Raw genomic sequence first — 26,774 nt, forward strand, 5'->3', positions numbered from 1 at the left:
TTTCTAATCTTCTGAATGTTTAGAGTAATTTTTTTTTTTTAAGTCCTTAATTTTTGTTATTTTTTCTGTAGCTGTAAATTTATGGAGCAGCTAAAGGTAAGAGGTGCTTAATCTCTTGATGTCACCAGTCTACCTGCCCAGTAGGTGGAGCCAACAGAATGAAGAAATTCTTCTGGAGTATTGGATATCTCACATCTGATCACTATCTGAAAAACACGTTTTGTTTTTCAATCTTTATTTCACTTTCAACTTCCAAATCCATAATTACAATACGAGGTCAGCTAATACTCTCCAGACCACCTTCTTCAGGACAACTTTTTCCAAAATGTCAATTAGATTCAGAGGTCCTCTCTGTTGGAACAGTTTACCAGATCACATTAAAAACTCTGCCAGTCTAAAATAATTTTCAGAAATGATCCATACTCTTCTATAAAGATCAATTAAGTAATGCAACACCATAACAGCTCTTGCTATCATATTTCACATATCTGTAAATTGTCACCTTTCTTATTAGGTAACACCTTAGTTTTGTTGGGCTTATGTTTTTGTTTGTCTGTGTTCCTTTACTCTTAAGTTTTTGTGATGTATGTCTCAAAATAGGAGGGCCACTTGTCAAGTCCTGATGGGTTTTATTCACTCCGCCTGCACATTTCTCTCTTGTATCTCTATTATGTTTATTTCTTGTATTATGTATTTTGTTTTCTCTTATGTGCAATAAATTGAAATTAAAACAAATATATAACACTTCAGTACTGAGTTGTCTACTTCAATAATTAAAATACAGTGTGTTTAACATGTACAAATACTCTAGTAAAATCATCTCTCTACGCCCTTTTCCACTTATTTTTTACTTTAATTATAAAACCAACAACAGCAACAAAAAACAACTTTTTGTCTAAGGCTCTCTCTCATTACGTTTGTTCCCTGTCAGCTGCTTTAGAATTTGTATCGCACCTCTGTAATCACTGTCCTTTGAAGCTTGATTGTTGACTGATTAATGCTTGATTGATGACCAGTCATGATGGTTGATTGCGTTGCTTATAAGTCGCTTTGGATAAAAGCATCTGTGACCCCTTTTCTATGTGAGAAGGCAGCAGTAGGAAAGTTGAGGAAGATGTGATGACTGAGCCCCAATAATTTATAATCACACAGGTTTTACAGGAAAAAAAGTTTTTACTGAAAAAAACTATGGTCATTTTATAATTTTATAGCATATGATTGTATAAACATAAACATAGATGGACATCAATGACAATCAGTTACATCACGTTTAAAATACATCTACTCCTCTTGTAGCAGGTGAGAGTAAAATGCTTTAAAGAGGTTCAAAGCTTCACGTTTACATCAGTCGAAGGTTGACATACAGTGTTAAGTCATACAAGCTAAAATATAAACAAAGACAATTAGAAATCAATTTTAATTCTGAATTAACATTTAATCCATTCATATCTGAGGCTGACAACATCAGTGGTCTTGAATGAGCTGACATACTTGCATAAATTCTACCTGGTGAACCAAGACAATGACACATGAGGTTTTGAGGATCATACCGCACAGTACAAGAAATCTGCCTCCCAACACAAGACAAGTTGCTAGTAAAAGGTTGATTGCAAGTGCGGCGACTGAGTCTCTGAGCATCCAGCATCTAGGGAAGAGGACTGGGGTGTAGCGGCTGGGACAGGGATTGTTACTGGGGTTTGCAGTCAAAACAGCCTCCCCCATTGTCTCTATGAGTGCTTTAGTGTAGTTAGTGGAGGAGGTATATGGGGGTAGTTCAGTGGTTGTCAGTTAGACTAGAGACAGTCCACAAATTCAAGGCAGATGTAGATAGCTGGACAGCGACTGTCTGACTGTCCGTGGTGAGCAAGGCGGAGTTGATGGAGGCACTGGGAGGGCGGCGAGTGGTCACAGCCTGTAGTCACCATGGAGATAACTAGTTTTGATGTTAAATGTGGTTTGCCACCATGGATGGACCAACAAGAGGCGGATCAGTACTGAGGAAGATGCTACCTCCTCCCAAAACGTGTGAATGCCTTAAGAGTTCTTGGCAACCATCTTCATCGTGATGGTCTTCACTTCTGAGTACTCCTTCAGGCCACTCTCTCCCCTGAATACGACAACAGGAAATAGTAACAATGAAGCTCATTTTGTTTAAACTATCAAACTGACAGCAACACTGAAATATAGCATATACACAGCTAGAGCCTCTGGAAAGTACTGCAGTATCCTCTTAGATGAAGATTTATGCAAGGTTAAGCAATTTCGTGAAGTGGTTTTTTCAAAACACAAAGTCAGTATTAGTAATATTGTGGTTAAATGTGTATATTCAGTGGGCAGGCAACCAAGAGAGTCATACTCACAATTCACGTCCATTGCCAGACATTTTATATCCTCCAAATGGACACTGTGTGCTCAGAGCATTGAAGCAGTTTATCCTAGGAAATATACAAAACATTGATCACTCTTGTGCATTTGACTCATGTGGTTTGTTATTGTAAAATGGTGCATAAATGTATCCACAACAGTAGTATTAAAGCGGCATACAATCCTGATGTAAAAATGTATCATCTCCATCATTGTTATTTTTGTAACTGTCTGGATTTAATGATATGATTCATAATTATTATTGAACAAAAACAGCTGAAGGTTGTCAGTTTGTATGTTTGTGCAGCCACGCTGAACAAGCGAAACTATCCAATGAAGAGGAAATAAAAACTTAGAATAAAGAACTGAAAAGAGCAAGACAATGTTTACAAAGTGGGGGAACTCTGTGATTGTGTAAGAAAATAGAGTCCAAACATTCTTAGAGGATTCACACTGAGTAGATCTTGCTACTTGGAGCCAGTTTACGGAGGAGACGATATATTAAGAAATAAAGGAACTAATTTGGAGTAATGATGAGGCAAAAGTCATCACCAAATATTGAACGAAGGACTGAAGAGAATTCCTCAACACGTTACTACAATCTACAAACGATGCAAAATAAATATCTATAAGAACGAGTGGTACCAAAAGACACGATTGTCTGTCTGTGGTCAATCCCAAGTTTCTTTTCATCCTGAGGAGTAGTTGTTGTGGTCGATAATAATAATAATAAGAAATATTCTTGGGGGATTTGATGGGATTTGACGTGGAAGAAAAGATTTTAGGAAAAGAAGTTTGGTCCTTCTCAAAGTACAAAACAAAAGCCTCACCAGAGGAACAGAAGTGGGATGGTGATTGGGCAGCATCAAGTATGAAGAACAAAACAGAGAAACATTTCTTCAGCTAGAAGAGGATTGCAGTCAAGTATAATAAGTGGTAAAAAAATATCTTGGCGCATGCTGTATGTTAGCTATAATTCTAGCCCTAGTCATAGCCATCTGCAGGTAATTACAAAAGAAAAAAAAATGTTTTGGGAGTAGTCAAGAAGTAACATTTTACAGCCATTTTATTTATACAAATTATAAAATGTGGGTGTCTATTTACATTTTCAATTTGTGTTTTGCATAGTTGTCTTGCACTGGCATGTTGCTTCTGATATTTTTATATCCCAAATGTCTGAGCTGAGGACAGAACGTGAAAAAAAGGAAGGAAAGCATTTCTTTGTGGCTTGTGTAATGATAGTGAATGGGCACGTTGCCAGTTTACAGTTTCTGGATGCCAGAGTCTGAAATGGTTGATACTTCCCACATGAAAAATATTACTGATTGCAGCTAAAGAAACACAGCAGATGAAACTCACCAGACAGTGCCAGCCTGCATGGCTGTGGATATGGTCATGGCTTTGTTGATGTCAGTGGTGAATACAGCGGCAACCAATCCGTAATCTGTGTTGTTGGCTCTTTCAATTACTTCCTCAATAGTTTTGAATTTCATGATCTGCTGCACTGGTCCAAAAATCTGTAAACAGGTCAGTATATAGGCCATTATTAGTCATATATAAAAACATTATCCAACTTCATGCAGTATACTTTTTCACATGACAATTCATGCATTAGTTGGGCTGCCACTGTCAAAACCCTTGTCAAATATCCTTGTACCTCCTCTCGAGCGATCCGCATGTCGTCCCTCACATTAGAGAAAACAGTGGGCTCAATGAAGAACCCTTTCAGCCCCAGGGCTTTGCCTCCACACTCCATTTTGGCTCCTTCACTGATGCCACTCTGGATAAACTCCAACACTCGATTCTGCTGCTCCCGACTGATCTGTGGACGTGAAACACAGAGGACAGAAACATTTTCAAAAGGGGAATTACTGCAAGTGATTAAACAAAACAGAGTTTTTGCTGCAACAACTGTGTAGTGTCATAAAGTGATAGCTGTGTTGTCTTCTCTCACCTGTGGACCCTGCTCAGTAGTGGGATCGAAGGGGCTGCCGACTATTCTCCTCTTGGCTCTCTCCACGCTCCTCCGGACGAACTCCTCATATATGGGTTCCTCCACATAGATGCGAGAGCCGGCTGTGCAGCACTGGCCTGCATTGAAAAACACGCCCTGATGGGCCTGTTCTACAGCCAGATCCACTGAAAAAAAGTCAATCAATAGCCAGATTAAACCACTTATTTATTTTTTTTTAAAACTGCCCAATGGTAACTAGTTTTTATAACTATGAAGCTAATTAATAAAGAAAATTTGAAGTGAAATAAGGCAGAATTTAATGCTGCCATCATTGCACCCCTGTACAAAAAACTCATCTGGTAAAAAAAAAGTAATGTGTGTAGTGTATTGTTACAAAATTTGCCCTGATATTTATTGGAGCTATCCTGTGCAAATCTGATACCTGACACCTGAGAGACAGGACCCTGCTGTTGCGTACGAAGGGGTACGAATGGACCCCTGTGATTTATGGGTCTCGGCTGAAGCACCCGACTGAGTCAGGGTCCATTCTCCTGATTTACGGGCCTTAGGGAGCCCCTCTCACGGCTGCTGAAAGCATTTGAAAGTCTCGGCACCCCCAGTTTGGTGAGCCACTTAGAATTTATATGAAACCCATCCATCCACAGGTTTTCATAGCACTACAAAGCTTTTGAGTATTTTAGGATTCCCGGTCCATGTATGTATTTCCGAAGATTGAAGGTCCTGAGAACAGGACATACAACTAAACAACACAGTAGAAGTGGCGGACCACCTAGTAAGGGTGACAGGTAAATGGAGGAGTAACTTAGACATTGCCTGAAAACTTACAATCAGCATCTGCAAATATGATGTTGGGATTCTTGCCTCCCAGTTCCAGCGTCACTCTCTTCAGGTTACTCTTCCCAGCTGCTTCTTGGATCAGCTTGCCGACCTAGCAGAGAAACAGACCTAGGGTTTACTCACAGAGATGCAGGCCTGTGGCCAGATCAGTAAATCAGCTGGAGCCATTAAATAGCTTAAGAGGATGGTTAGTTCCAAACAGGGAATGTACCGGTAGGCCAACTGAAACATGAGTTCTGCAAACACACAGAGTGAATATCTATTACAGGTTTTTGGAGACAGCAACAGGAAAATAAAAATATGTTTCAGCTGGGAACAGCATCCGATGTCTAAGAAAGGGCAGGAAGAACCAACCACAAGGTGTGTGGGTGGTGGCCTGTGATCTAACTGACTGCGAGAAATGAGGTTGTTTGGTAAGAAATGAGTCTGGTGTGTAAATATGAAAGAACACAAGGGGTTTTCTGTGGTTTTCCTTATCTTCCAGTCATTCCTATTGCCATAGAGTGATGGTATCACATTACCCAAAAGGAGAATAATAAATAAAACACTGATAAGATTTTCGGGAAAATGAATCACTGAAGGGAATCATACATGCAATTCACCAAAGCAGTCACACCAGTGTGTTTACCTCCTTAACTTCAAATTACTGGAATTTTTGGTCACCATTTCAAAATCCAGGCATCAAATTACTTGTAATGTCTTTTCTCCTACTGTTCCAGGCAGCCATTGATTTTCATTCATTTAGTATAGTAAGTAAATAGCTGACTCTTGAAACTTCTTTATACTGTGTAAATCATCACAGAGAACATCACATCTAGATTCATAATTTTCAAATTAAAATTATGTTATTGTGTTATAGTGTTGCAGTTTAATATATACAATTAGTTTGAAGAGTCTGATAATATATTTTTATATTGTATAAAAGTTAATGGAAACCTAAAGATACCTGGTCTGGTAGACAAAAAACACTCGAACAATATATATGTATGTATATGTGTGTGTGTGTGTGTGTGTGTGTGTGTGTGTGTGTGTGTGTGTGTGTGTGTGTGTGTGTGTGTGTGTGTGTGTGTGTGTATATATATATATATTTTCCTTGGTGTCAAAAATGGTGAATCAGTTGAAGCTGCATCAAAGACAAACAGCAGTATTTCATTCACTGATAATTTAAGGAAAGATTTTAGGAATGAATTGAATAATTAATTGCAGGCATTAACTGATATTTTTTTATGTCATGAGATATAACCTTTACTCAAAAGATAACAAGCGTGAGAAACCCAACAAACCTCCCTCACAACCCTACACCCTAAACAAGTATTCATCTTCCTGTTACTCATACCGCCTGTTTTATTTTCCAAGGGAACAGACAGGATAGAGCGGAAGAATACCCTTTCTAAGTCCAAAAAAAAAAAAAACACCTCCAAAGGGGGAAAGACTTATCTTCTGTCACTATCTTAGAAAATTATAGTATATAATACAATAGAAAATAACAGAAAATAATAGCCTGCTGTGCTGTGATGGTACTGTACCACAGCTGTATAAAAACAACACAGCACTTGGTTTGGATTGAGTGTGTCTGAATATGTTCTGTGTCTGTCTTTGATCAGAGACACAAAGGGGCTGACTAAGAAGAGGTTAGCGTGTGTTTATTCAGGGGTAAAGGAAACATGCTGAGCTGCTTGTCTCCTCCGTGAGGAGTCACAGCCACATGTGAGTCGGTATGAAGATGAGTTGGGGTCCTAAAATCCACCTGTAGCTACACCACCACCTTCCACCCTGTGAGGAGATGCTGTGGTGGAGAGTATCCCACACCGCTGCTACTACAGCGTGGTGACTCACTGTCTGGGCATCAGCAGGCTCTAACAGCACTGGCTCATTCTCTCAGTAATTGACTCCAGATCACAGGAAACAACAGGAAAACTAGTAAAAAAAAAAAAAAAAAGGGGCCACTCACAAAGGAAATGTTCAATCAAGACGAAATGATAAAACAAAGAAGATGTTTGTGTTAGAAGGTGCTTTTATGCAAGCTCGCATGAACACTGATTGGGTGTGTCTCTGTGTGTGTGTGTGTGTGTGTGTGTGTGTGTGTGTATGTGTGTGTGTGTGTATGTGTGTGTGTTTGAGAGATGATGACAGAAGGAAAACGTATGTTTTTTGTTAAACTGTGCTGGAAAACAATAAAGACACAATGTTATCATCATTCAGTCATTCAAGAAGAAAAAAAATCATGTTCAGCAGGTGTAATGTTTACAATGTTAACCTTCCTAGTTAAGCATGCTAACATTTACTATTTAGAACTAAACACCGCAGCTGAGGCTGGTGAGAATGTCAGTAGTTCAGGTCATAAAGTACTGAACAAATTAAAATCTGGCCTGATGCTGCTGCTAAATAAAAAGAAATCAGAGACCACCAAAGCTTTTACAATTCATGCTGAGGGGGACATGAGCATGTGTACCAAATTAATAGTAATCCATCCAATAGTTTTTGAGACAGTTCAATAAAAACCTAAAAAATATCAACCTGCTAGTGGAGCTACATGAAAAATCAGTAGATCACCAAAGTCAGTGGAATTCATCCTCTGGGGACCATGAATTTCTGTAAAAACGTTTATGACGATTCAGCCAATAGTTGTTGAGATACTTAAGTCTGGGCCAGTGATGGAGTGAACCACATGGCCATACCTGGAGTCATGTTGGTAATATGGCTAAAAACATTTTTCATAGTCACATTAATGAATTCATTGATTACCATAACTGCCACTTGAGGTAATTTGTACAACACATTATATCTTATGTGCTTAATTGATGGTTGTTCCTTCAGTCTGATACTCATTCCGGTTTTAAATTAAGATGAATACATTTTATCATGCTGTCTAATGTCCTCAGTTTTAACTCCTTATCAATGAAAGTAATCTGGTTTCTATGTGTAGACTTATTGGAGGTTGCTCACAACATATACAGCACCTGTCCAGTATATGTGCTACTAACTAGTTTATGCACAACTACTCGAACGCACCACTAGAGTCAGAACAGACATCTCCATGAGCCTCAAGTCTAATCCAAACATGACATAAACCTGGCTCTTTTACCAAAGATACACGAGAAATACAGGCTGGTCACATTAAAATATAAATTCTGCATTAGTATTGCTGTAAATCATTTTACCAGATGGGTTAGTTTGCAGTTAGAAATAAGAGATGTTTATAAATGATGTGCAAAAAAGGTAATCTGCTGTCACTCTGTCTGTTCCCTCTGTCCTGAGGAATGCATTCAGATCACAACACCACCAAGCACTCAACACCTAACATGGTATGTCCTTGACAATTTAGCTTTCCATTAACTGCTTCCCAGTTCTGCAAAGCTACAAGGGTTTATCTTGTGTGTGTCCTGATAGTAAGTCAGTGAAAGGATGTTTGTGCATAGTGAACCTACATTAACACAGCAGAGACAGCAGAGGGAAAACAGAGGAGGAACTGTGCTTTCAGAGAGCTGTGTTTGTATACTCTTGACAGAGCAAATATGTGCATGTGTGTGAGATAAAATCAGAGCACTCTGTCATGGGGAGTAATGACAGGGCATGCAGCTTACAGTATGTAAAACCCCATTTGTTTGTCATTTAGACTTCAATACAGGCACACAACATCCCCTAATTAACCAGCCTGCTCTTATGCTCTGCACATGTTGGTCACTGTGTCAATTTTGTTAGCTGACAAAAGCGAGCAGCAGGCAGCTGCTGATCTGTGTCCCTTTATTGGGGAAAAGTACCTCAGTTGATCCTGTGAAAGCCACTTTGTCTATGCCCATGTGCGAAGCAATTGCAGCTCCTGCCGTTGGCCCGAATCCTGGCAAAATATTGATGACTCCCGGTGGAAACCCGGCCTGTCAAAACAATATGAGAGGAAACAAGCTTTAGCGGAGATGACAGCAGAGCCAAGCAAAACCACAGGCAGTGTGGGGGAATCCGGACCCAACCCAACCTCCCTACCAGCAGAGAATGGAGAGAACATCAAAAAGAAGAAGGCAACAGACAGATAGTCTCCAAAAAGAGGCGAGGCCAGAAAGGGCAGGGGGAAGACAGGGAGGATGTGGACACTGAGATTTGTAAAACATGATTAGGTTTATCTACTCTACAGTACCATGTGATGCTGCATTATTCCCATCTTGTCTGCTCTTACTTGTTAGTTTACCCTTACTGTACAGAAGTGCACTCACTAACCCTGCTGCTGCACAGTCAAGTCAAGTCAAGTTTATTTAAATAGCACATATCTACAAGTGAGTCTACAACAGGCATAGACTCAATGTGCTTCAAGACAAAAAAAAAGCAAAGCTCATACATGACAAAAACAGAGAAGATAAGATGGCATTACATATAACATATAAGATAAGACAAACACATATAAGAATATATATATTAAACATTTAACAAAAACATCACATTATTGTGGCACATGCGTAAACCATTCAACATAACTATGAAAAGGCATTATTAGTCATTCATATTGTGTTATTTCCAAATCTTCAGATATTGTTTTCCAAATGCATGTTCTTTTTAATGAACATAAGCCCATCACTTAGGTTAATGTGGCCTCAACAGTTTTTAAATCATTTAACATACGCCTATCCCTTACAATAAGTAACAATCTAACATATCCAGTTTTTATCCATCAATGCTGAAACGGCAAAAGTTTGGCTTTGAATGAACTGTAACTGCATCGCTGACAAATGTGGCTTTTTGTTTAGGGCTTGAAGCGAGTGATGTTAGTTCTTTTTACACTGAGTGTTTTTGTATGTTGCACTTGCATGACTGATCTGAAATCTGGACATGTTTGTCTGCAGAATGAGCAGTTTCAGAGATGATGGTAGCTGCAAGCAATCCAGAGACACTTGTAAGCACCAATGAATATTTGGGTTTAGTCAGATTTAATCCGTCCCTCACACAATCAAACAAACATCTGTGGCCATTCTGTATTTCTACTAGTGGAAGTTGGCAACCCTACACACACATTTAGCAGGAAAAAAAGCCATCAGCAGTTGTTGTGCGTGGCCGGGACCGGGAGAGGCTGCACAGAAAGCTGCCAGGGCCAGGAGAAAATGGAACTGCTGCCCACTGCAGGCTAGCAGCAGCTGGATTCATCCTTTCCTATATTCACTTGCACTCAGGCATTGAACTTTTGCTTGTAAATTTCCGACCACCCACAACTTTTCATATATATTTTTGAATTAGATTGTTGAAAATTGAGGTGGCAGCTGGGGTGGCTAGGCATTTTTTAGGGGTGGCAACTGCCACTCCATGACATCCAGGTAGATCTGCCCCTGGACTGGGAGCCTCTAACTTTAGATATATTTCTGAGAAGATAAAAGTCAGCCTTGATGTGCTTTTGGAAGTTAGGATCATCATCCAAATCACATCCAGGTTTTTGGCATTCTTACAATGTTTTACTGACAGGGGAATTTACAAAGAATGAATCTGGTGCATTAAAGCCTTGGGTCCTATTAAAAAAACAACTTTGTTTTGCCTTCATTTATCTAAAAAATAAATATGGCCATCCAATATTTAATATCTAGAATACATTGGAAGAAGTCATTCATTGGGCTAAGGTTGTTGGCAGAAACAGATATATATATAACTGTGTGTCATCAGCATATGAGTGATATGAGCTATTGTATTGCTGAATGATGGACCCAAGTGGGAGCATGTACAAATTAAACAGCAGTGGACCAAGAATTGACCATTGATTGACTCTATATGGAATGCCAACTTCAAGTAATTCAAAGTCATTTGAAAGCCTCTTTTAAGCTATGGAGGTATACTGAGAGCACTAGACTGGGATATACAGGCCTGATGACCAGAGCTGAATACTAAAAAGTAGAGATGATGATAAAATATCTAAAAAACAAAAAACGTAGCAACACCATCACCCTTCTTGCTAGACCTGGTAGTGTGACAATTAAAAAATAGATGGTGAAGCTTCAGTTAGTTCTTTACTACCAGGTTCATCAAACCTAGTCTCAGTAAGGAGAACGAAATCAAGCCTGTGAGATCTTGTCGGATCATTAACAATGAAAGTTTTATTAGTGAGGAATATGACATTAAAGAGTGCCAACTTTAAAGAGCTTATAGAATAACTAACAGAGTGACAGAGTCAGTCCCAGGATGGCTTGAGTTTTTCAGAGACTGTGTTTGAGAGTCACAGCATACAGTGGCAGGATCCACACTGATAGAGCTTGATGTAATAGTGAGAGACAGAAGTCTGTATCGGGTCTTAAAAGCTATAAACTAGATAAAATTAGCAGTCAACTGCTTTGTTCTTTTTCTATTAATGTGAACACCATATGTTCAAATCAAAGTTTGAGATGAAGTCATATTCAACAGCAGAAGAGAAGATCTTTAACTAGTAGTGGAGACTGAAGAGTCAACTAAAACGTTCAGAGTTTTTGAAAAGAATTGGAGTGGGACTCTCAATTGTGTAGCACAGGGTCTGTTTGTAATTTGTTAGAATTTCTAGCCATGACGTTATTTGTTCCCATGTACCTTAACAGGTCACTGAAAGTTGGAATGACTTAAGTTAGGTAGACTACCTTGCCTCTGGAGAGACAATAGGTGAAGGCACCTGGGAGAGTAACGACAGTATTTGCTGCTGTTGATTAATGCTTACCACACAGCTCTTCTAGACACAGGGTTTTAGTGGGAGTTGCGACACAAGGCTAGCTGGATTAACATCAGTGTTGGTTGTACTGGCAGATCCAGCAGTGCCGATATTGCACTTTTGATTTGGGTTTACTACACTACACACTTGCATTGTCTTTCTGTTTATTATGGCAGCTCAACTGGCTTAGTGTCACTGTATACAGGACTTTGTTGTGATTTGCCCTTTGCTTTGTGTGTCAGTACTCTTTTTAATGTGTCCGCATTGATACTCAATTTCCGATTTAGTTTCAAGTTTGCTGATTCAAAACGTTTGGTTCATTTTAGATTCCTAGTCACTAACTATGTAATTTACTTTTACTTTGTCTAAACTAAGCAACCACATCACTATTCAAATGCATTTCAGTACATAAAACAGTCAATGAACGCATCACAGTTCATACAACCTCAGTGTTCTGCACGGATTATGTCTTCAGTAGTACATAAGTCTGTTTCTAGTAACTAGTTTAGTGCAAAACTAGCATTATGCCACCATTGTTATAAGGTTACTAGATCAGCAGCCAATTTATTGCAACAAAGTTACCATATTGCAGTGCTTGAGGTGGCCCGGTACTCCTTTGTATGCAGTAGTGACACTTTACTCTTTGGTGTAACAAGACTTTTTCTTGCACACCAGCACTTCTCACAAATTGCTTGCTCTCTTTTCTGCCCTCTCCATCGTCCTCTGGGCGATTCATAATGGCCCTAAATAAACTGTATTACCCAAGGGGCACTGCATGACGTTGACCTGTTCCCATTCTCATCAGCCTGCTTTCCTTTGTTGGTGGCTAGTCTAAGTAATGTTACATTAACCTTACAATAATGTCGACCTTGCCCCACAAGGGCACAAAGAGAACAAGAACAGAGGCAAATGATGACACAACAAAACTTCGAAAGGTAAATCTTACCTAACCTGTACTAAATACTGGCCAGGAGTAGCAAGCTAATGTTAGCGCCACTCCTTGCAGCAAAGAGCCTGTTGATGTAACATTAGCATCAACAAAAACACCTGCAGCTACTACCACTGCATCCAACTACAACTTTGATAGTAGCATCAGTCAAGATGAATGGCCCAACTTTTGGTCAAAGCATCAAATGCTGGATTTTTGCTCCGAGAACAACTGGCTCATTGCCAAAGACAAAAAGCTTGCGTGCAAAATATGTAGCAAAAGTTACATCATTTGCAGCTCAGAGCAGGGACTGAGGCTGTCAACTTAGAGTGGGTGTTTAATTTCTACCTTGGTACTAACAGGGCTACACAAAAACATTCATTGCGTAAGAAAATCAAGGAACACAGAGATTCCAGATCCCACATAAAAGCAGCAGAGATTGAAAAGATGGCATGAATGGCAAAATTAAATTCATAAGAAAATTCAAGACATGCACAGGGCTGAACACGATACAAGTTGCAGATATACTGTACACGCCAACATGTGAATAAGGAGTACTGGCACTTTTTTCCCCCCACTTCAAGCACTGCCAAATTGGAATTGTTCGGGGGGCTTTTGCGATTAAGCTTTTAACCAGGAAGTAATGTACTGTATCATAACTGAGCTAAAAACTGTGCTCTCAGTCACCAGTGTGGAGCTTGCTGCTAAAACTTATTGGTTCAGTTAATGACAATAGAGTATACTCAGTTCACCTTGAAGATTCTGTGTCAAAGATTTGTTTTCACATGTACTGACCTCAGGTGTCTCAAATTTAAAAATGTGGCTGGTGAAATCTCAGAACCAGACATCTCAACACCTGAACTGATAAAACAAAAACCTTCAACTTAAATGGATACCACCAGGTTTAAGTGATAAAATGTTGGGGTTTTTTCTTTTTACATTTGGATGGACTCAACCTTTAGCTTAAGCTAATGTGTTGGCTGGTGTTAATCCAAGGGTCAAGATTAACATTGCAGAGTCTGCAAAGATGCACCCATTGGACAAGTGACACTTTTTTAAACATCTGTTTTTGTCACCTTGTGGTTACATTAACATTGGATTATCCAAATAAAGTGTTGGCCAAATTCATAGTGAACACTGTGTTCTTGGCAAACTGAAACCTGTAAGTGATTCTGATTAAGTTAGTGAAGTATTAACATTTGACTGTCCAAATAAAATGTTGGCAAACTGCCCTGTGAGCACATTTTGGTTGGCAAAGGGATTCTGTCACTTACCTCCTTGATGAGCGCTGCCATGTACAGGCAGGTGAGCGGCGTCTGCTCAGCAGGTTTGAGGACAACAGTGTTTCCACATGCGAGTGCTGGGCCCAGCTTCCATGCTGTCATCATCAGAGGGAAGTTCCACTGCACACACACATACACACACACACACACACACACACACACGCCGGAAAAAGACATCATGCATCTGACTGACACGCTGGGTGGTCACAAGTCAACCTCAATAACTCATCGCTCATAAGTCACTTACTCTCATTTTCACTCTGTCTAAACATAGTCAAGTGAGAAAATGTTCTCGGCACTTGTACAGTATTTTCTCTTCCCACAGTATTCTGAGAAAGCAGGGAAATTGCAACACATGTGCAATAGACCCATATCACTGTACAACACACTGGCCTATGTTATTTCTGCTTTACACAGGAGCCCATGGGGCTCAACACAGAACCACACGCTTTCTGCACTCTTGCACAATCAACAGTGTCTCTTTCTCCTTGATCTTTTCCTCCTTTCTCACCATTCTCCTTTCCTCAAACCCACTCTGTTAAATCTTGCAGTTCACTCTTCTGCTTCTCACTTCTCGTTCTGTATTGCTCAAACTCACTGGCACCTTCATTTTTGAGGTTTACCAGCAAGATTTACCAGAATAAACAATGACTGTCAGGGATTTACAGGAACATGCAGAATGTATTTCAACAAACAGGCCAACATTTTATTTATTTTTAACTTGGTCCATTCACTGTTATCTGTATGGTCCATAAGCTTTTTGCGTCTATTATGCATGTCACTTGTAGGAAGGGTTGTACTCACGGGGATAATTTGCCCACAGACTCCAATGGGCTCATGTCTGGTAAATGTTAGATACTCTCCGTCTGTGGAAGGAAACACATGCAGACAAGCACACACACATAATCAAACACAAACACACACAAAAAGTAAACTTAGTTATGCATATCTAGCTTTAGTAGTTTTAAAGTTGAAAGTGTCTGAAAATGTCGCCACTTGATACCCCTGGTGTTGTTGACTCAACATGTTAATTTGTAAATGAATACACATGCAACATTCCTGGTTACTTTACCCTAGTGAGAGATTACGTTTCGAGACTCCAACAGCACAGGCATGTGTGTAACTGTTTTAGGTCATAGAAATGGGTGTTATGCTGGAAAGGTTTGCTCATTCCTCTTGCATTACTTGAGTAAAAGGAGGTGCTTACTGAGGGTGTGCCATGCTTGTTCATTCTCCACAAATGTACCAAAAACAATTGATATTGAGAAATGTGTGTATAAATTTGTTACAACAGCCCTCAGCTGATGAAACATTGCCTAATGTTGCATTTGGACTGGAATGATCAATGGGGGATGAAAAGCCAAAATATCTTTTTCAATGGGATACAGTCAAAATATGACAATGGACACAAAACTGTCAGGCTTTTTCCATGACTCCAAAGTGGATGTTGGCTTTTTCAAAACTGTTATTGTGAGATTCAGGGAGGGCTCTAATGTCCACAAGATTTGTTTTAAGAATGATGCTTTCAAATGATGATTACATTTCAATTTGGAACATGTAGTGTAAACTAGATCAAACTGTAAAGCCAAAGGTGCTCAACATAATGACACTCCCAATTAATTTCACACTGTCTGTGATACAAATGTAACTCAATAATCTTAGTATAATGTGCAAGTCAAATAGATGCTGAGGGGTTGTTGACCTCATCCTGACAGGTGAACAAATACAACCACTGACAGCCTTACATCATACAGGCTGCAGGAATACCCTTGTTTATTTTCTGTGAACGTCTACTAGAAGAATCAAGCTTAAAACGAAAGCCCTGGGAAAAAGCTCACTGTGGTTGGTTTGGCAGCAGAGTACAAGAGAAGCTTTGAGAGGGACAATACAGTGGTATCAGGAGGTTTCCCATGTCCTCTTTCTTATTCTATTTTCCTTTTTTGTGCTGCCTGTTGAAACAGACAGCCAACTCTCCCCTCTTCCACCCCCAAATTCAACCGATTCACTGGTGGCAGCCTCCTCAGGACAATAAATGTTTGTGTTTGGATTGATTTCCAATTTGATACCTTACTTTGCTGAGCATGCTTTTACTACCATTTTTGTTGTCGTCATGTAACAAAATAAGCCACAAAACGTCTGCGAGTGAGGTTTTAATACAAAAAGTTGTACAAGAACCAGAATATATTAAAAGAGCAAAATCATGATTCAAATCTTGCAATTTCTTATCCAAGATTAAGTTAAAAAAAAAAAAAGATTAAGAGTCTGAAAAAGCAAACAACCTTTGATACACTACAGACATACTTTGATTTGTGCTCAGGCAATTTTGCAATTTGATTCTCAGCCTTAATGATAACCAGCCTGGATCAAGACAAACTCTACCCATCAGCACCTACTATCACCTAATCCTTACTTTCCTGATTATGTCTGAATTATTCATGTATTTTCACACTACATAACTGAAATTCTGGATTGGGCATCTGAAGTGATGCCCAATCCAGAATTTGATGGCTGTTTCTAAATATATCAATAATTGAAGACAGAAAGTGACACGTGTTTGAAATAATGATAAACAAACTGAACAACCTCAAGTTTGTTGATTTGGAAAACACTGAGAATGCCACAACTTCTAAAGCCTCTCTTCCCATCACCAATCTTCCTTTCATATATCTCAAGACTTACCCATTGGAATAGAAGTGCCGTGGATCTTGTCTGCGTATCCAGCAAAGTATCTTAGTGTCTTAATGGTTCCTTGGAGGTCCACAAACAGGGTGGGCAGAAAAGGCTTCCCACTGTTCAGTGACTCAATAGTCTGAAAAGAGACAGGGTAGAAGTTTCAGAAATATGTGATATAACCTTGTGATCCTCACATAATTCCATACTGTTCCAGTTTTTACACTCTCCCATGGGTGAAACATGAAACTACGATAACACTAAACTACAAATACACCCCCTCAGTTACTTATTCTCCTTAAAGCAAAGCAAGTTTATTTGTATTTTTAAACACAGACGCAACTCAAACTGCTTTGTGGGAGACATAAAAAGCACTAAATAACAAGGGAAACCAAAGTAAATAAAAAGTAAACTATTAAACAGACAACTGACAAATGGAGAATGGTTACAGGCCACTATGATTTCAGAGCAGTTACAGTGCTGTCATAAACAGACAGATAGTGTAATAATCCAGTAACGTTACCTCTGTGAAACCTAATTGATTCAAACAAATCCCAACATTTGTCAACTTACTGCTAGATAGACGCTGTCTCTCTCCACCAGGTCAGCCAGTTTGGACAGCAGTCGACCCCTCTCAGATGCGTCCATTCTTCGCCATACCGAGCCCAAAGAAAAGGCGAGGCGAGCTGCCTGCACTGCTTTATCAACATCAGCCTATGAGGAAAATGGGTAAAGGTACTCATTATCTAACTTGAAACAATAAACAGGTGTATTTTACTGAATCTTGTTGAAATAAGGCCTGGAACAACCGCTTAATCAATAAATAATAATAAACTGATCTCATATTGCACTTTGCTTTATCGTGCAAAATATCAGGCAGTAGTAATATGATAACCTGAATGTGACTTTTTATTGTTAACGTAGATGCAGTAAGATAACCCTGTTTTCACAAAAAAATGGCAGAGAGAAGATGCTGTTCTGTAGTGTGATTACCTTGTCTGCTTCCTGGACCTCACAGATCTGCTCTCCGGTTGCTGGGTTGCAAGCAGGGAAGACCTTCCCACTAACAGAATCCTGCCACTCATTGTTGATGAAAATCTGGAGAAAAAAGACAGTTTTTAGTATTTTAGTCAACAGAAAACAGGGATGTAAAGTCATGGGTTTGAATGAGTTAAATGGACAAATGGATTATTGCGACGTTACAAATTTTATTAGACTTTTAAATGTACTGAGCTTGAGTAAGTATAATGATAACATTTTATATTCATAAATATTTGTGTTACATTAAGTAATGGTTTCATTACACCATGTTGGCTACAGTGATGTGCATGTAGTCAAGGCTGTGAAAGTCTAACAGCCCTCAGGCAGCAATCCCAGCACATCTAGGCTCTTGTGTAAGGGATATGGGAGAATCTCTGGAAATCTGGACAGAGATTCCTGCCTGTCCAGCATTGCTCTCTGGGGAGTGCTCCACCATCCAGACAAAGGGGTGGAGTGTGGAGGTGGTGGGGTGGAGGGGGGGGCAGATAAATCCCTATCAGACACCAGACCCCCACCCACCAACCCCCAAGCACACAGACACACGTTTCACAACATCACTGCTCGTTTACGAGATCATAAAACACGTGCCGCACTTGGTTTCTGTGATGCGTTAAAGCAAGTCTTCCGTTAAACAACCACCTGGGATTCCAAACAGGACATATTCAACATCTACCGAGACCACAAGAAAAATAAATGTTTACAGAGTCACACAACTGAGAATTATGATATGTTATGAAATATCTGAAAAGGAGAAACATGCAAGATGTAAGATGTGATTTGAAACGGCAAATATATCTTACGAAACTTGAGTCAGAAAAAAAAAAATCCTTCCCCGCTGACATGTTTAGATCCATTAGGCGGACTACTCACACACTGTTTTTAATGGCTGTCTGATAGATAGAGTGTAAGGAGAACATCTGCTGGCACAAATCCCTCTGTGTATACATATGCTCTTACCGTCCTTCTACTTTAGAGGAGCTCAAATGCACTGAGAGCAAACCTGAGACAGGGTTCAAGTATCCCACTGGCCTAACTCTCCAACATGTTTACCTCCATAAACGCCGTCCTTTAAGTACTATTTAATTGGCTGTAAACTGTTGGCCGTGTTTACTTTTGGGCTGGTATAAAATGCCAGGGAGTCTGAAAACTGTTGGGAGTCAGGAAACACATCGCTCTGCCTGCCTCCTCCTCTTCATTCCCACGGGCTCATGAGGGGGACTCTGCATATGAATAACTCAGACATTTAAGGTGTTCAGTATCTGTGTGTACCACCTCACAGAGCCATACGTTACAGACTCATTCCTCTCCAGTTCCTTTGTACTGGTTACCCCCACACCATCCCCCACACACCTAACACACACACACACACACACACAGATAGATAGACACAGGCCAGGGTGGCTTCTCTCTACACTATTCTCAGGCGCCTTCCATCAAAGGCCACCTTTAATCTGCCGCTCATTAAGAGCACTTCATAAAATTGTCAGTAACGATAAGGAGCAGAGGGCCAGCTACAAAAACAGAAAGTCCTGTAGAGCACTGAATTAGTTTTTAAATTTATAGGGGCCACTGAAGTAGGGCGCCCTAAATCAGAGGAGCCCCCTGACAGCCTCAACAGTCTGAGCAAGAATGCAGACCATGGGTAGCTTTATGCATGGCGTAACCCCTCTCACAAGACGCTGCTAAAGGAGAACGGATGAAGCACGAGAACAGTGGAGCAGGCCGCCACCTAAATCATGGCGAGAAAAGGACAACTGTCAAGCGCCGTTTGGCTCGGCCCTCTCTCTGGGCTCGGACTGGTGTTAGACTTTTGTCTCGTTCCATTGAGAGACTTGATTAAGATGACAGGACTGGGTAGTAAATCAACTCTCAAGGTTTCTTAAAATTGCTTTTAGGATCATTTGGAAGAGGGGCAAAGAACACAGTAATGAAAAAACAAGTGCAAGGGTGCACATTTTCAAATGACAAATAGTGTTTTCTTTCCCATTCCCTGCGGGGTCGTTACTATCACTTCACATGATGGTTTCATGTTTATAAAATCTGCACTGCCAATGAGAACTAAGAAATAACTATCCAGAGACTTCAGGCTTGATGACAACATTCTCAAAATAAACAATTTTCTACTTTTGCAATGAAACTGTTTACAAGTAGACTTTCGCAATTTCACTTTTTAAACGAATCTTAGTATAAATCATCTTAAATAATCAAGTTTTGTACTATTGCATTAATAAAAAGAAACATAAAAACTGACATAAAAGCACTAATGTGTGATGCCAGACACATAATGAGGAGGCCTGATGTGGATGAGAGCTGAGCAGTAAGCACACAGGTCAAGACTTTTTTGCATGGGCCGCAGGGCAGCTGCAAACATTTAGCAACTCCCATGCTTTTCTGCAAAAGCTGTCAATCACATCATCCACAGAGATCCGGACCATGGGGATAATGAAAAGATGAAACGCGATGTACACAAACATGTGTAAAAGTCTTTTTGTTCACAGCACGTTTCAATTCAGCAATTTATTCGTATTAATGCAACATTTGAGTGAGTTTGGCACACACACTGCAGGTGTCCTGAACATTGTCGTTCATCCCAAAATGTTTTATACACTCTTATACAAGTAATGCTTGGTTCAGCTTTCGCCTAATAAAATACGCAGATGTTAACATCTTTCATTTTCTCGTGCTAACTAAGGTTTGCGTGATTTTTTATGATAATTCATTTTTTAGGAGAGAACTGTAATGGGAAGGAAGAAAAGCCAAAATACTTTCTGCAGCCAACAAAACATCTGTTTGGCTGCTTGCTTCTTCTCACAGCTCAGATGCTTACGGCTGAAGGAATATGTAATGGTACACAGTTCTTGTCTTTTTTTTATATAGAGGGGGGGACAAGGGGGAGGATGAGGACGGGAGGTCGGGTTGGTTTCTGTGTGTGTGTGTGTGTGTGTGTGTGTGTGTGTGTGTGTGTGTGTGTGTGCACACTAGGCTTTATATATGTGTGTGTTTATACACAACACGCCAAGATTCCACAGCCAGACGGATCCTACCCGGGCACCTGCAACGCTCGTCTGCGCAGGAAGTTTCATATCCTCTGCTATCACAGGACCTCTATTTCCTTTCTGGTTCTGGATCGGTTTCAAAAAGTCTTATAATTACTACTGTTACAAGTAAGCGGAGAGCATGTGAAAGTGGGGACCAGGTGGTGTTCTTTTTCTACTACTTCTCTCCACATGTCTGACACCATGGAACCTTCATGTTTTTCATTCACACACCCACAGACAATGCCACCCTGCGCTCCTGGGTTTGGCAAGGGCGACCCCGCTGTCACAGACTGGCAGACGTCTTTGTCTAGTCAGTGTGTGTGTGGGCAAACGGTTAAAGTTGTTCATCCTGACTCAAAGAACCAGAAATCTGAGAAACACAAATTTGACATAACATTGTAATTAAAAATAGCTTTACTTTAGTTGATTCATTCGCTGCGCTTCTTCCAGTAGTGCAGTGTGTGCAAAGTACTTTGCATGTTTTGCATTTAAAGCCTTTTTCAGGCTTAAATTATGCTAATTTTTAATGCCTCTTTTAAAACCCCAAAGCATTAGACTTAGCAGCTTTTTACAGCTGAACATCAACTTTTTAACAAAGTTTCTGGGCAGATATATATTAAATATATGCATTATTTAGTTAGTCAGTAGTGAAAATGTATCCAATCTGCATCCATCTATCCCAAAACTTGACTTCCATTTTCAAATATCTTAGCAGAGTGTGAGAAAATGTGAGAAAACACGTTATCACTCACATTTCAGACATAATATAAATACTATTTGCTGCACTAAATATATCAGAACTTAAACTATATCCTTGATGAAATGTTCAAATTGCTACGAGATTACAATTTAATTTTTATTCATCAACAAAACAGACTTCACTCCCACTACTGGTGTTTTTTTAAAACATTTGAGGTTTGATGGGTTTCCTGTGTACCATTCTTTAAATCTCAGGTCAAGGAAATGTTTAAAGAGCATTTATTAATGTGGTTTTACTCGTGGGATCAGTGGACAAGGAGGAAGTAATTTTTAAAGAAGTGTGATGCTCTTCCACGGACAAATAAACATCCAGAAAAGCACTTCTGCCTCTGTGGTGTCTCACGCTCGCTGGGGAAAGTGCCTATTCCAACAGATTTATGAAGCCAAGTGTTTTTCATAATGACACCGTAAGGATTTACACGTTCCTTGTCAAAGGGGCTGCAGACTGAAGGTATGGAAAGTTAACAGGGTAACCTCCCTGTCACTGCTCTTCCTTAAACAGTGATTAAGAGACAGGGGACATGATGTTGACGCGTGTGCTAAGATGATAATTTACACTCACTGCACAAGTAGGCATTTCACACCAACGGACATATTAATGGCAGTGCACACTTACCCTGTCACAATCAAAGAGATGTGTTTTAGAGAGTATGTGGCCATGTGTGTGCGAACTGGGAAATTGTGTAAGCAAAGGCGAAGAAGAGGGGGGAGAGTTCTCGCTGTGCTCGTTGTGATAAATCATTTAGTTGCACAGTATCCCCTAACTTTGGCTCTGTTTGATCTTGATCGCAGTAAGATGGTGGTTTTGAAGTGAAAAACTCCAGAACTGCAGGTCAGGCTCTGGCGAGGCAGGGCCACTAACCCACACAGTGAGACAGGGTCATAATTTACACCCTGGTGGACAGCACCTAGCATCGGGGAGCCCCAAGCCTCCATCTGTACTATCTCAATCAGTGACAGATTGATGGAGCCTCTTATTCATCCAAACTGAGTGGATGTCTCTGCACAGACTACTTTGCAAACATGCGGGTCTTCAGCAGACAGGTTCTGCACAGGTTCCTCTGGTGAAAGTGCTCTGAAGCCACCAAGAGCTAAGCAACTATTTTATAACTGTAGATTAAGAGATCTGTAACTCAGACTGTGAACAAGAATGCTGAATTTGATCCCTAAATCTGGTTCTTGTTAGTTCTTTTTATATATTTATTCACTATTATTTATGTTAGTAAATGTTGTAATTGAAGCTTAACAAGAACTTTTGTGGATCACTTTAAAAATAATTTGCAAAAGGTTCCATCAGATCAAAATGAAGGGTGAAAACCTTTGCTGACTTTTTATTTGCAGTTTTACTACACACACACACACACACACACATACACACAAACATTTTATAGACTGTCCTTTTCAAGTAAACGCAGCCGAGCTGTGCTTTTATTTCCATTCCTATAAAATTTGTCCCACTAAGTGTCTGGTTTAACAACTCATTATCACTGAATGGTGTGAAAAACCACCATGGCCTGAAGTATCATCAACTAAAGAAAAGAAACACGTTCCTCAGTTTGCTTTAACTAGTCTCTCCTCTCCACTTTTGCCACAAGTGAAAAACATCAATAAATAGCTATCATGACTCTCTTATTTATGGCTTCCTTTGTGGTCCTATCAACCTTTAAACTGTTTCTGTCTTGTAACCCAGCTGTTGGAGCCTTCTAGCGATAGAAATGTGGGGGCTGGGGATACGACAGCCAAGAGAAAGCTTTCTTCTTCATTGTTTTTGCTACAAGAGAAAGGGTGTATGAAAGCTACCAACTCTGGTTATGGGGGATATCAATTAAAAAATTAACACAACTACAGTTTGATATAGATAAACACGGCGGGAAGAAAGCTTCACTGATACAATCACACGTGTCGCAGTTCATGACTTGGTGAAAAGGACAAGGGGCAAACCTCAATTGAAATAATCTTCCTTTATCAGAAGCCTCCCTGTTATTAAAGCAAAACTGTTAAGTAACAATACTGTATCAGTCATATCTATGTCAGGGTCACTCAGAGGTAATCTTTGGTTTGCAAAACAAAAAATAGTCATTTTCTTTGCGCAGTCATGCTGACTTAGCATTTTTATGTGAGTCAGAAAAAACGTAATATTGCCTTCATGTTGCATAAAAAAGTTGTATATATATATCAGTAAAAGAAATGAATAAAAATCTATGTGGAGGGATGCAGCTACATCCACAAGCCCTTATAGGCCAGTGAACAGTGTTGGCTGTTTCCCTTGCAGTCAGTGGGGTGGAGAACAGGAACAGGGTGTGAGGAGAGTCCACGCCAGGGGTGCCCATAAATCAGGGCCCTTCTGCCCCCTATGTCCACCAAACCAACAGGGACTGGATGATCCAAATTCCTGGGGGTTAATTCACCAAGTCGCTCCCTAAATTTCCTCCTGTATACCGTTGTGTGTCCACCCCTTTAACTAACACTCTGCACTGTGAGCGAATAGAAAGCTTACAACACCACAGAGTCTATGCAACACGTAGCGTCCTCTTTACGGTGGTGCAGCAGCAGCAACAGCATGCCCTTTGCACTTAAAACACTGAGGTATGTGTTAACACAGAGCAATTATAGTACTGAATGAACTTACACCACGCTATCATTAATCTGTCCTCTATGAGATGTGCCCTTTAATCTCACGATCATAAAAACACTTGTTCTCGGCTAAAAGACCGTTTCAGTAGCGACGAAACTGTAGTAAGCTACATCCTGGCTGCTTAGATTGATAATGAGTCCTCTAACCAAAGATCACTGTAAACATTACAAGAATCCCACAAAAGATCGAGACTAAAACTAATGATTTCCAATTTTTAACTGAAATGACTTCAAAGTGTCCCAGTATGTGCATAACTAAAAAAAAAAAAACTATCTAGACAGTGCAGAAATGTAATAAACAAGCCGAAAAACACTTTGTATGTGGGCTACTTTCAACAAGTGTGTAACTGGCTTAACATTTGTAGATCAAGAGTCATATTCAGACCACAAAGGCTCAAAATCTATAAAAAGCTAATACGATTAAGAATAAATTATGGAGTAGTATATTTACAACTATTTATTTATTGTGGAGAAAAAAATGGAAACAATTAATAACTAAAATATAGATAGTTGTCTGGACATTTTTCTCGAAGTCTCCCTGAAAGCACATTTCTTAAGTAATTTCTGCAACATGACTTGTTTCATGACTCAAATAAAGTTCTTTGTTTGACTCAGACTCCTTTCTCCAGCTGTTTCTGCATCCTTTTTCTCCCACCCACACACTTCTGACTTGCAGGGTGAGCCAAAAACTGCTCTGCTCTGATACCACTTTTTTTTACTGGGAAAACATGCATTTTAATGTTAAACCTTGTATTAATCATCTTTGTATTTCTTTGTATGTACTAAGGAGGTAATGCCAGATTTTTTGTGATCAGTGAAGTCATTAAAAGAAAAAGACTATAAGACTACACTGAAAGGATTTTGCTTGTATTTGGTTCATATGATAGACAGCAGTCTAACTTTACAACTAAGTAATACCACAAACAAACTGCTGTAGTGACTTATAATCATCAGGAAAAAATTAAAGAAGAGAAAAATCTGCTTGTTGCAATATTTAAATTGTATAAGTATCCCTTTAATTAATGCCCTGATGTCCTTTAATTAGGCAATTTAAGATTGTAAATTGAATTGCCTGTTATTACTTCTCTATATGCAGTCACCTGAAATGATGTAGTTCTTGTGAAATATGTAATAATAATCAAAAAGATTATAATAATAGCAAATTGCATCCACGAGAGTGTGTTATATAAAATGTGGTTTTGTGTCTTAGAAAACACTTGGCTGAGTTTAATCCTAAAACAGTCAGACTTGACACGCCCTTTATTAAAACGTTATTATTACGGTTATTTTGCAGCATGTGTAAATATATTTAGCCAAAATTACATTCAAAATCACTATTAATTATAATTTCTTTTTTGGTGTACACTTCTATACAATGACTCACATCTGAAAATATAAACATTTACTTAATTGTTTTAATCAGTCAGTTCCTCTTTTGCCAACTTACGTTAAAACAAGAAAGTATTTGATATCATTTATAAAATACGCTATATTTGTTACCTGCGTCTTTAATTTAAATGATCTTGTCCATGATGTATTGATCATTTACCGCTGATCGACGCTGAGCACGTGGACGCGGAAAAAAAGTGATCGGGACTTTTAAAGCGTACGATCATCAGTTTATCCATTCTGTACTTGAAGTTAGAAAGTTTTCTTGGGAGAAGTTACTGGCGCTACAGCTGCTGACACAGAAAACTAGCAGTTTGCAGATTTCTAACTTTTGGCTAACTTCAGACATCTTCGAGTGGAAACGAGTCCGTTACGCGCAAAGCAAACTCGAGTCGGTATCGGTGTGCAGAGAAACAAACCTTGGTGTACTTGATCTCCGGGTTGGGCACCGGCGAGGGCATCAGCTGGAGGGATGCCATGAGAGCAGCGGGGTCGCTCTTCACCTCTCCGGGGATCTCGATCTTACTAGAAGTCATCACTGCCGTCTCTCCGCTCGTCTGCTGCGTCTCGCTTTTTTCAGGACAGATTTGTGATTAGGACTTTGGGTTTCTTCCTGGGTTTATAGCCAGGTGTCAGCCGCGGTTCATTTTCATTGGGCAAAGAAAAGGGCCGTCCTTTTGAAAATTAAATACACACATTTACATAAACGACCTCAGCCATGCGTGTTAAAGGAGGAGAAAACACATCCACCCCACCCACCACCTCACTCCCGGTACACTCACTTTCCACTTTTCTGCTTTCACCCTCAAACAGCTGACGTCTCTGCAGTAATTCATAGTTTATCATTGACAAACAATCTCCTAAAGCTGAGCACACTGTCAAAAGGGAAAGTCTCGGATTACCAAAAGAGTTTAGAATGGATAATATGTTAGTCACAGATATCTGAACTCAATGATCATAATAATTCAATATGTTCATGCATATGGCTTTGCTTTTCTCAGTTTATGTTTTAAATTAAGCTACATATGATAGCCTATAGTTTGCCAAACAATGTTTGTAAATGGGCCTCCTTGAGAAAACAGACTAATGTTCCAGAAACGCATTGACATAGTTTAATGTAGTCGGCATCCTTACAAAACAATCTCAGCAGCACAAGGTCCATTTAGCTTATCTCATGACCTCCTTCAGCATAGTTAGTTTCCGTGGTTGTCTA

General features: G+C 39.7%; 1 protein-coding gene across 1 annotated transcript; it reads right to left on the minus strand.

Moving 5' to 3' along the window:
* Positions 1-1,148: 1,148 nt before the first annotated feature.
* Positions 1,149-26,315, minus strand: aldh1a2 (aldehyde dehydrogenase 1 family, member A2). The gene is made up of 13 exons (XM_062422442.1): positions 25,981-26,315; positions 17,694-17,798; positions 17,274-17,414; positions 16,710-16,839; positions 14,835-14,896; positions 14,022-14,150; positions 8,938-9,051; positions 5,165-5,267; positions 4,319-4,503; positions 4,022-4,186; positions 3,724-3,881; positions 2,361-2,435; positions 1,149-2,107 (listed from the first exon to the last, which is right to left on the minus strand). Exons 1-13 carry the CDS (start codon positions 26,095-26,097, stop codon positions 2,035-2,037), a joined length of 1,557 nt encoding a protein of 518 aa, XP_062278426.1. The 5' UTR covers positions 26,098-26,315; the 3' UTR covers positions 1,149-2,034.
* Between the last annotated feature and the right edge of the window lie 459 nt (positions 26,316-26,774).

This window comes from Scomber scombrus, chromosome 1 (genome assembly GCF_963691925.1).
Source record: "Scomber scombrus chromosome 1, fScoSco1.1, whole genome shotgun sequence".
NCBI lineage: Eukaryota > Metazoa > Chordata > Actinopteri > Scombriformes > Scombridae > Scomber > Scomber scombrus.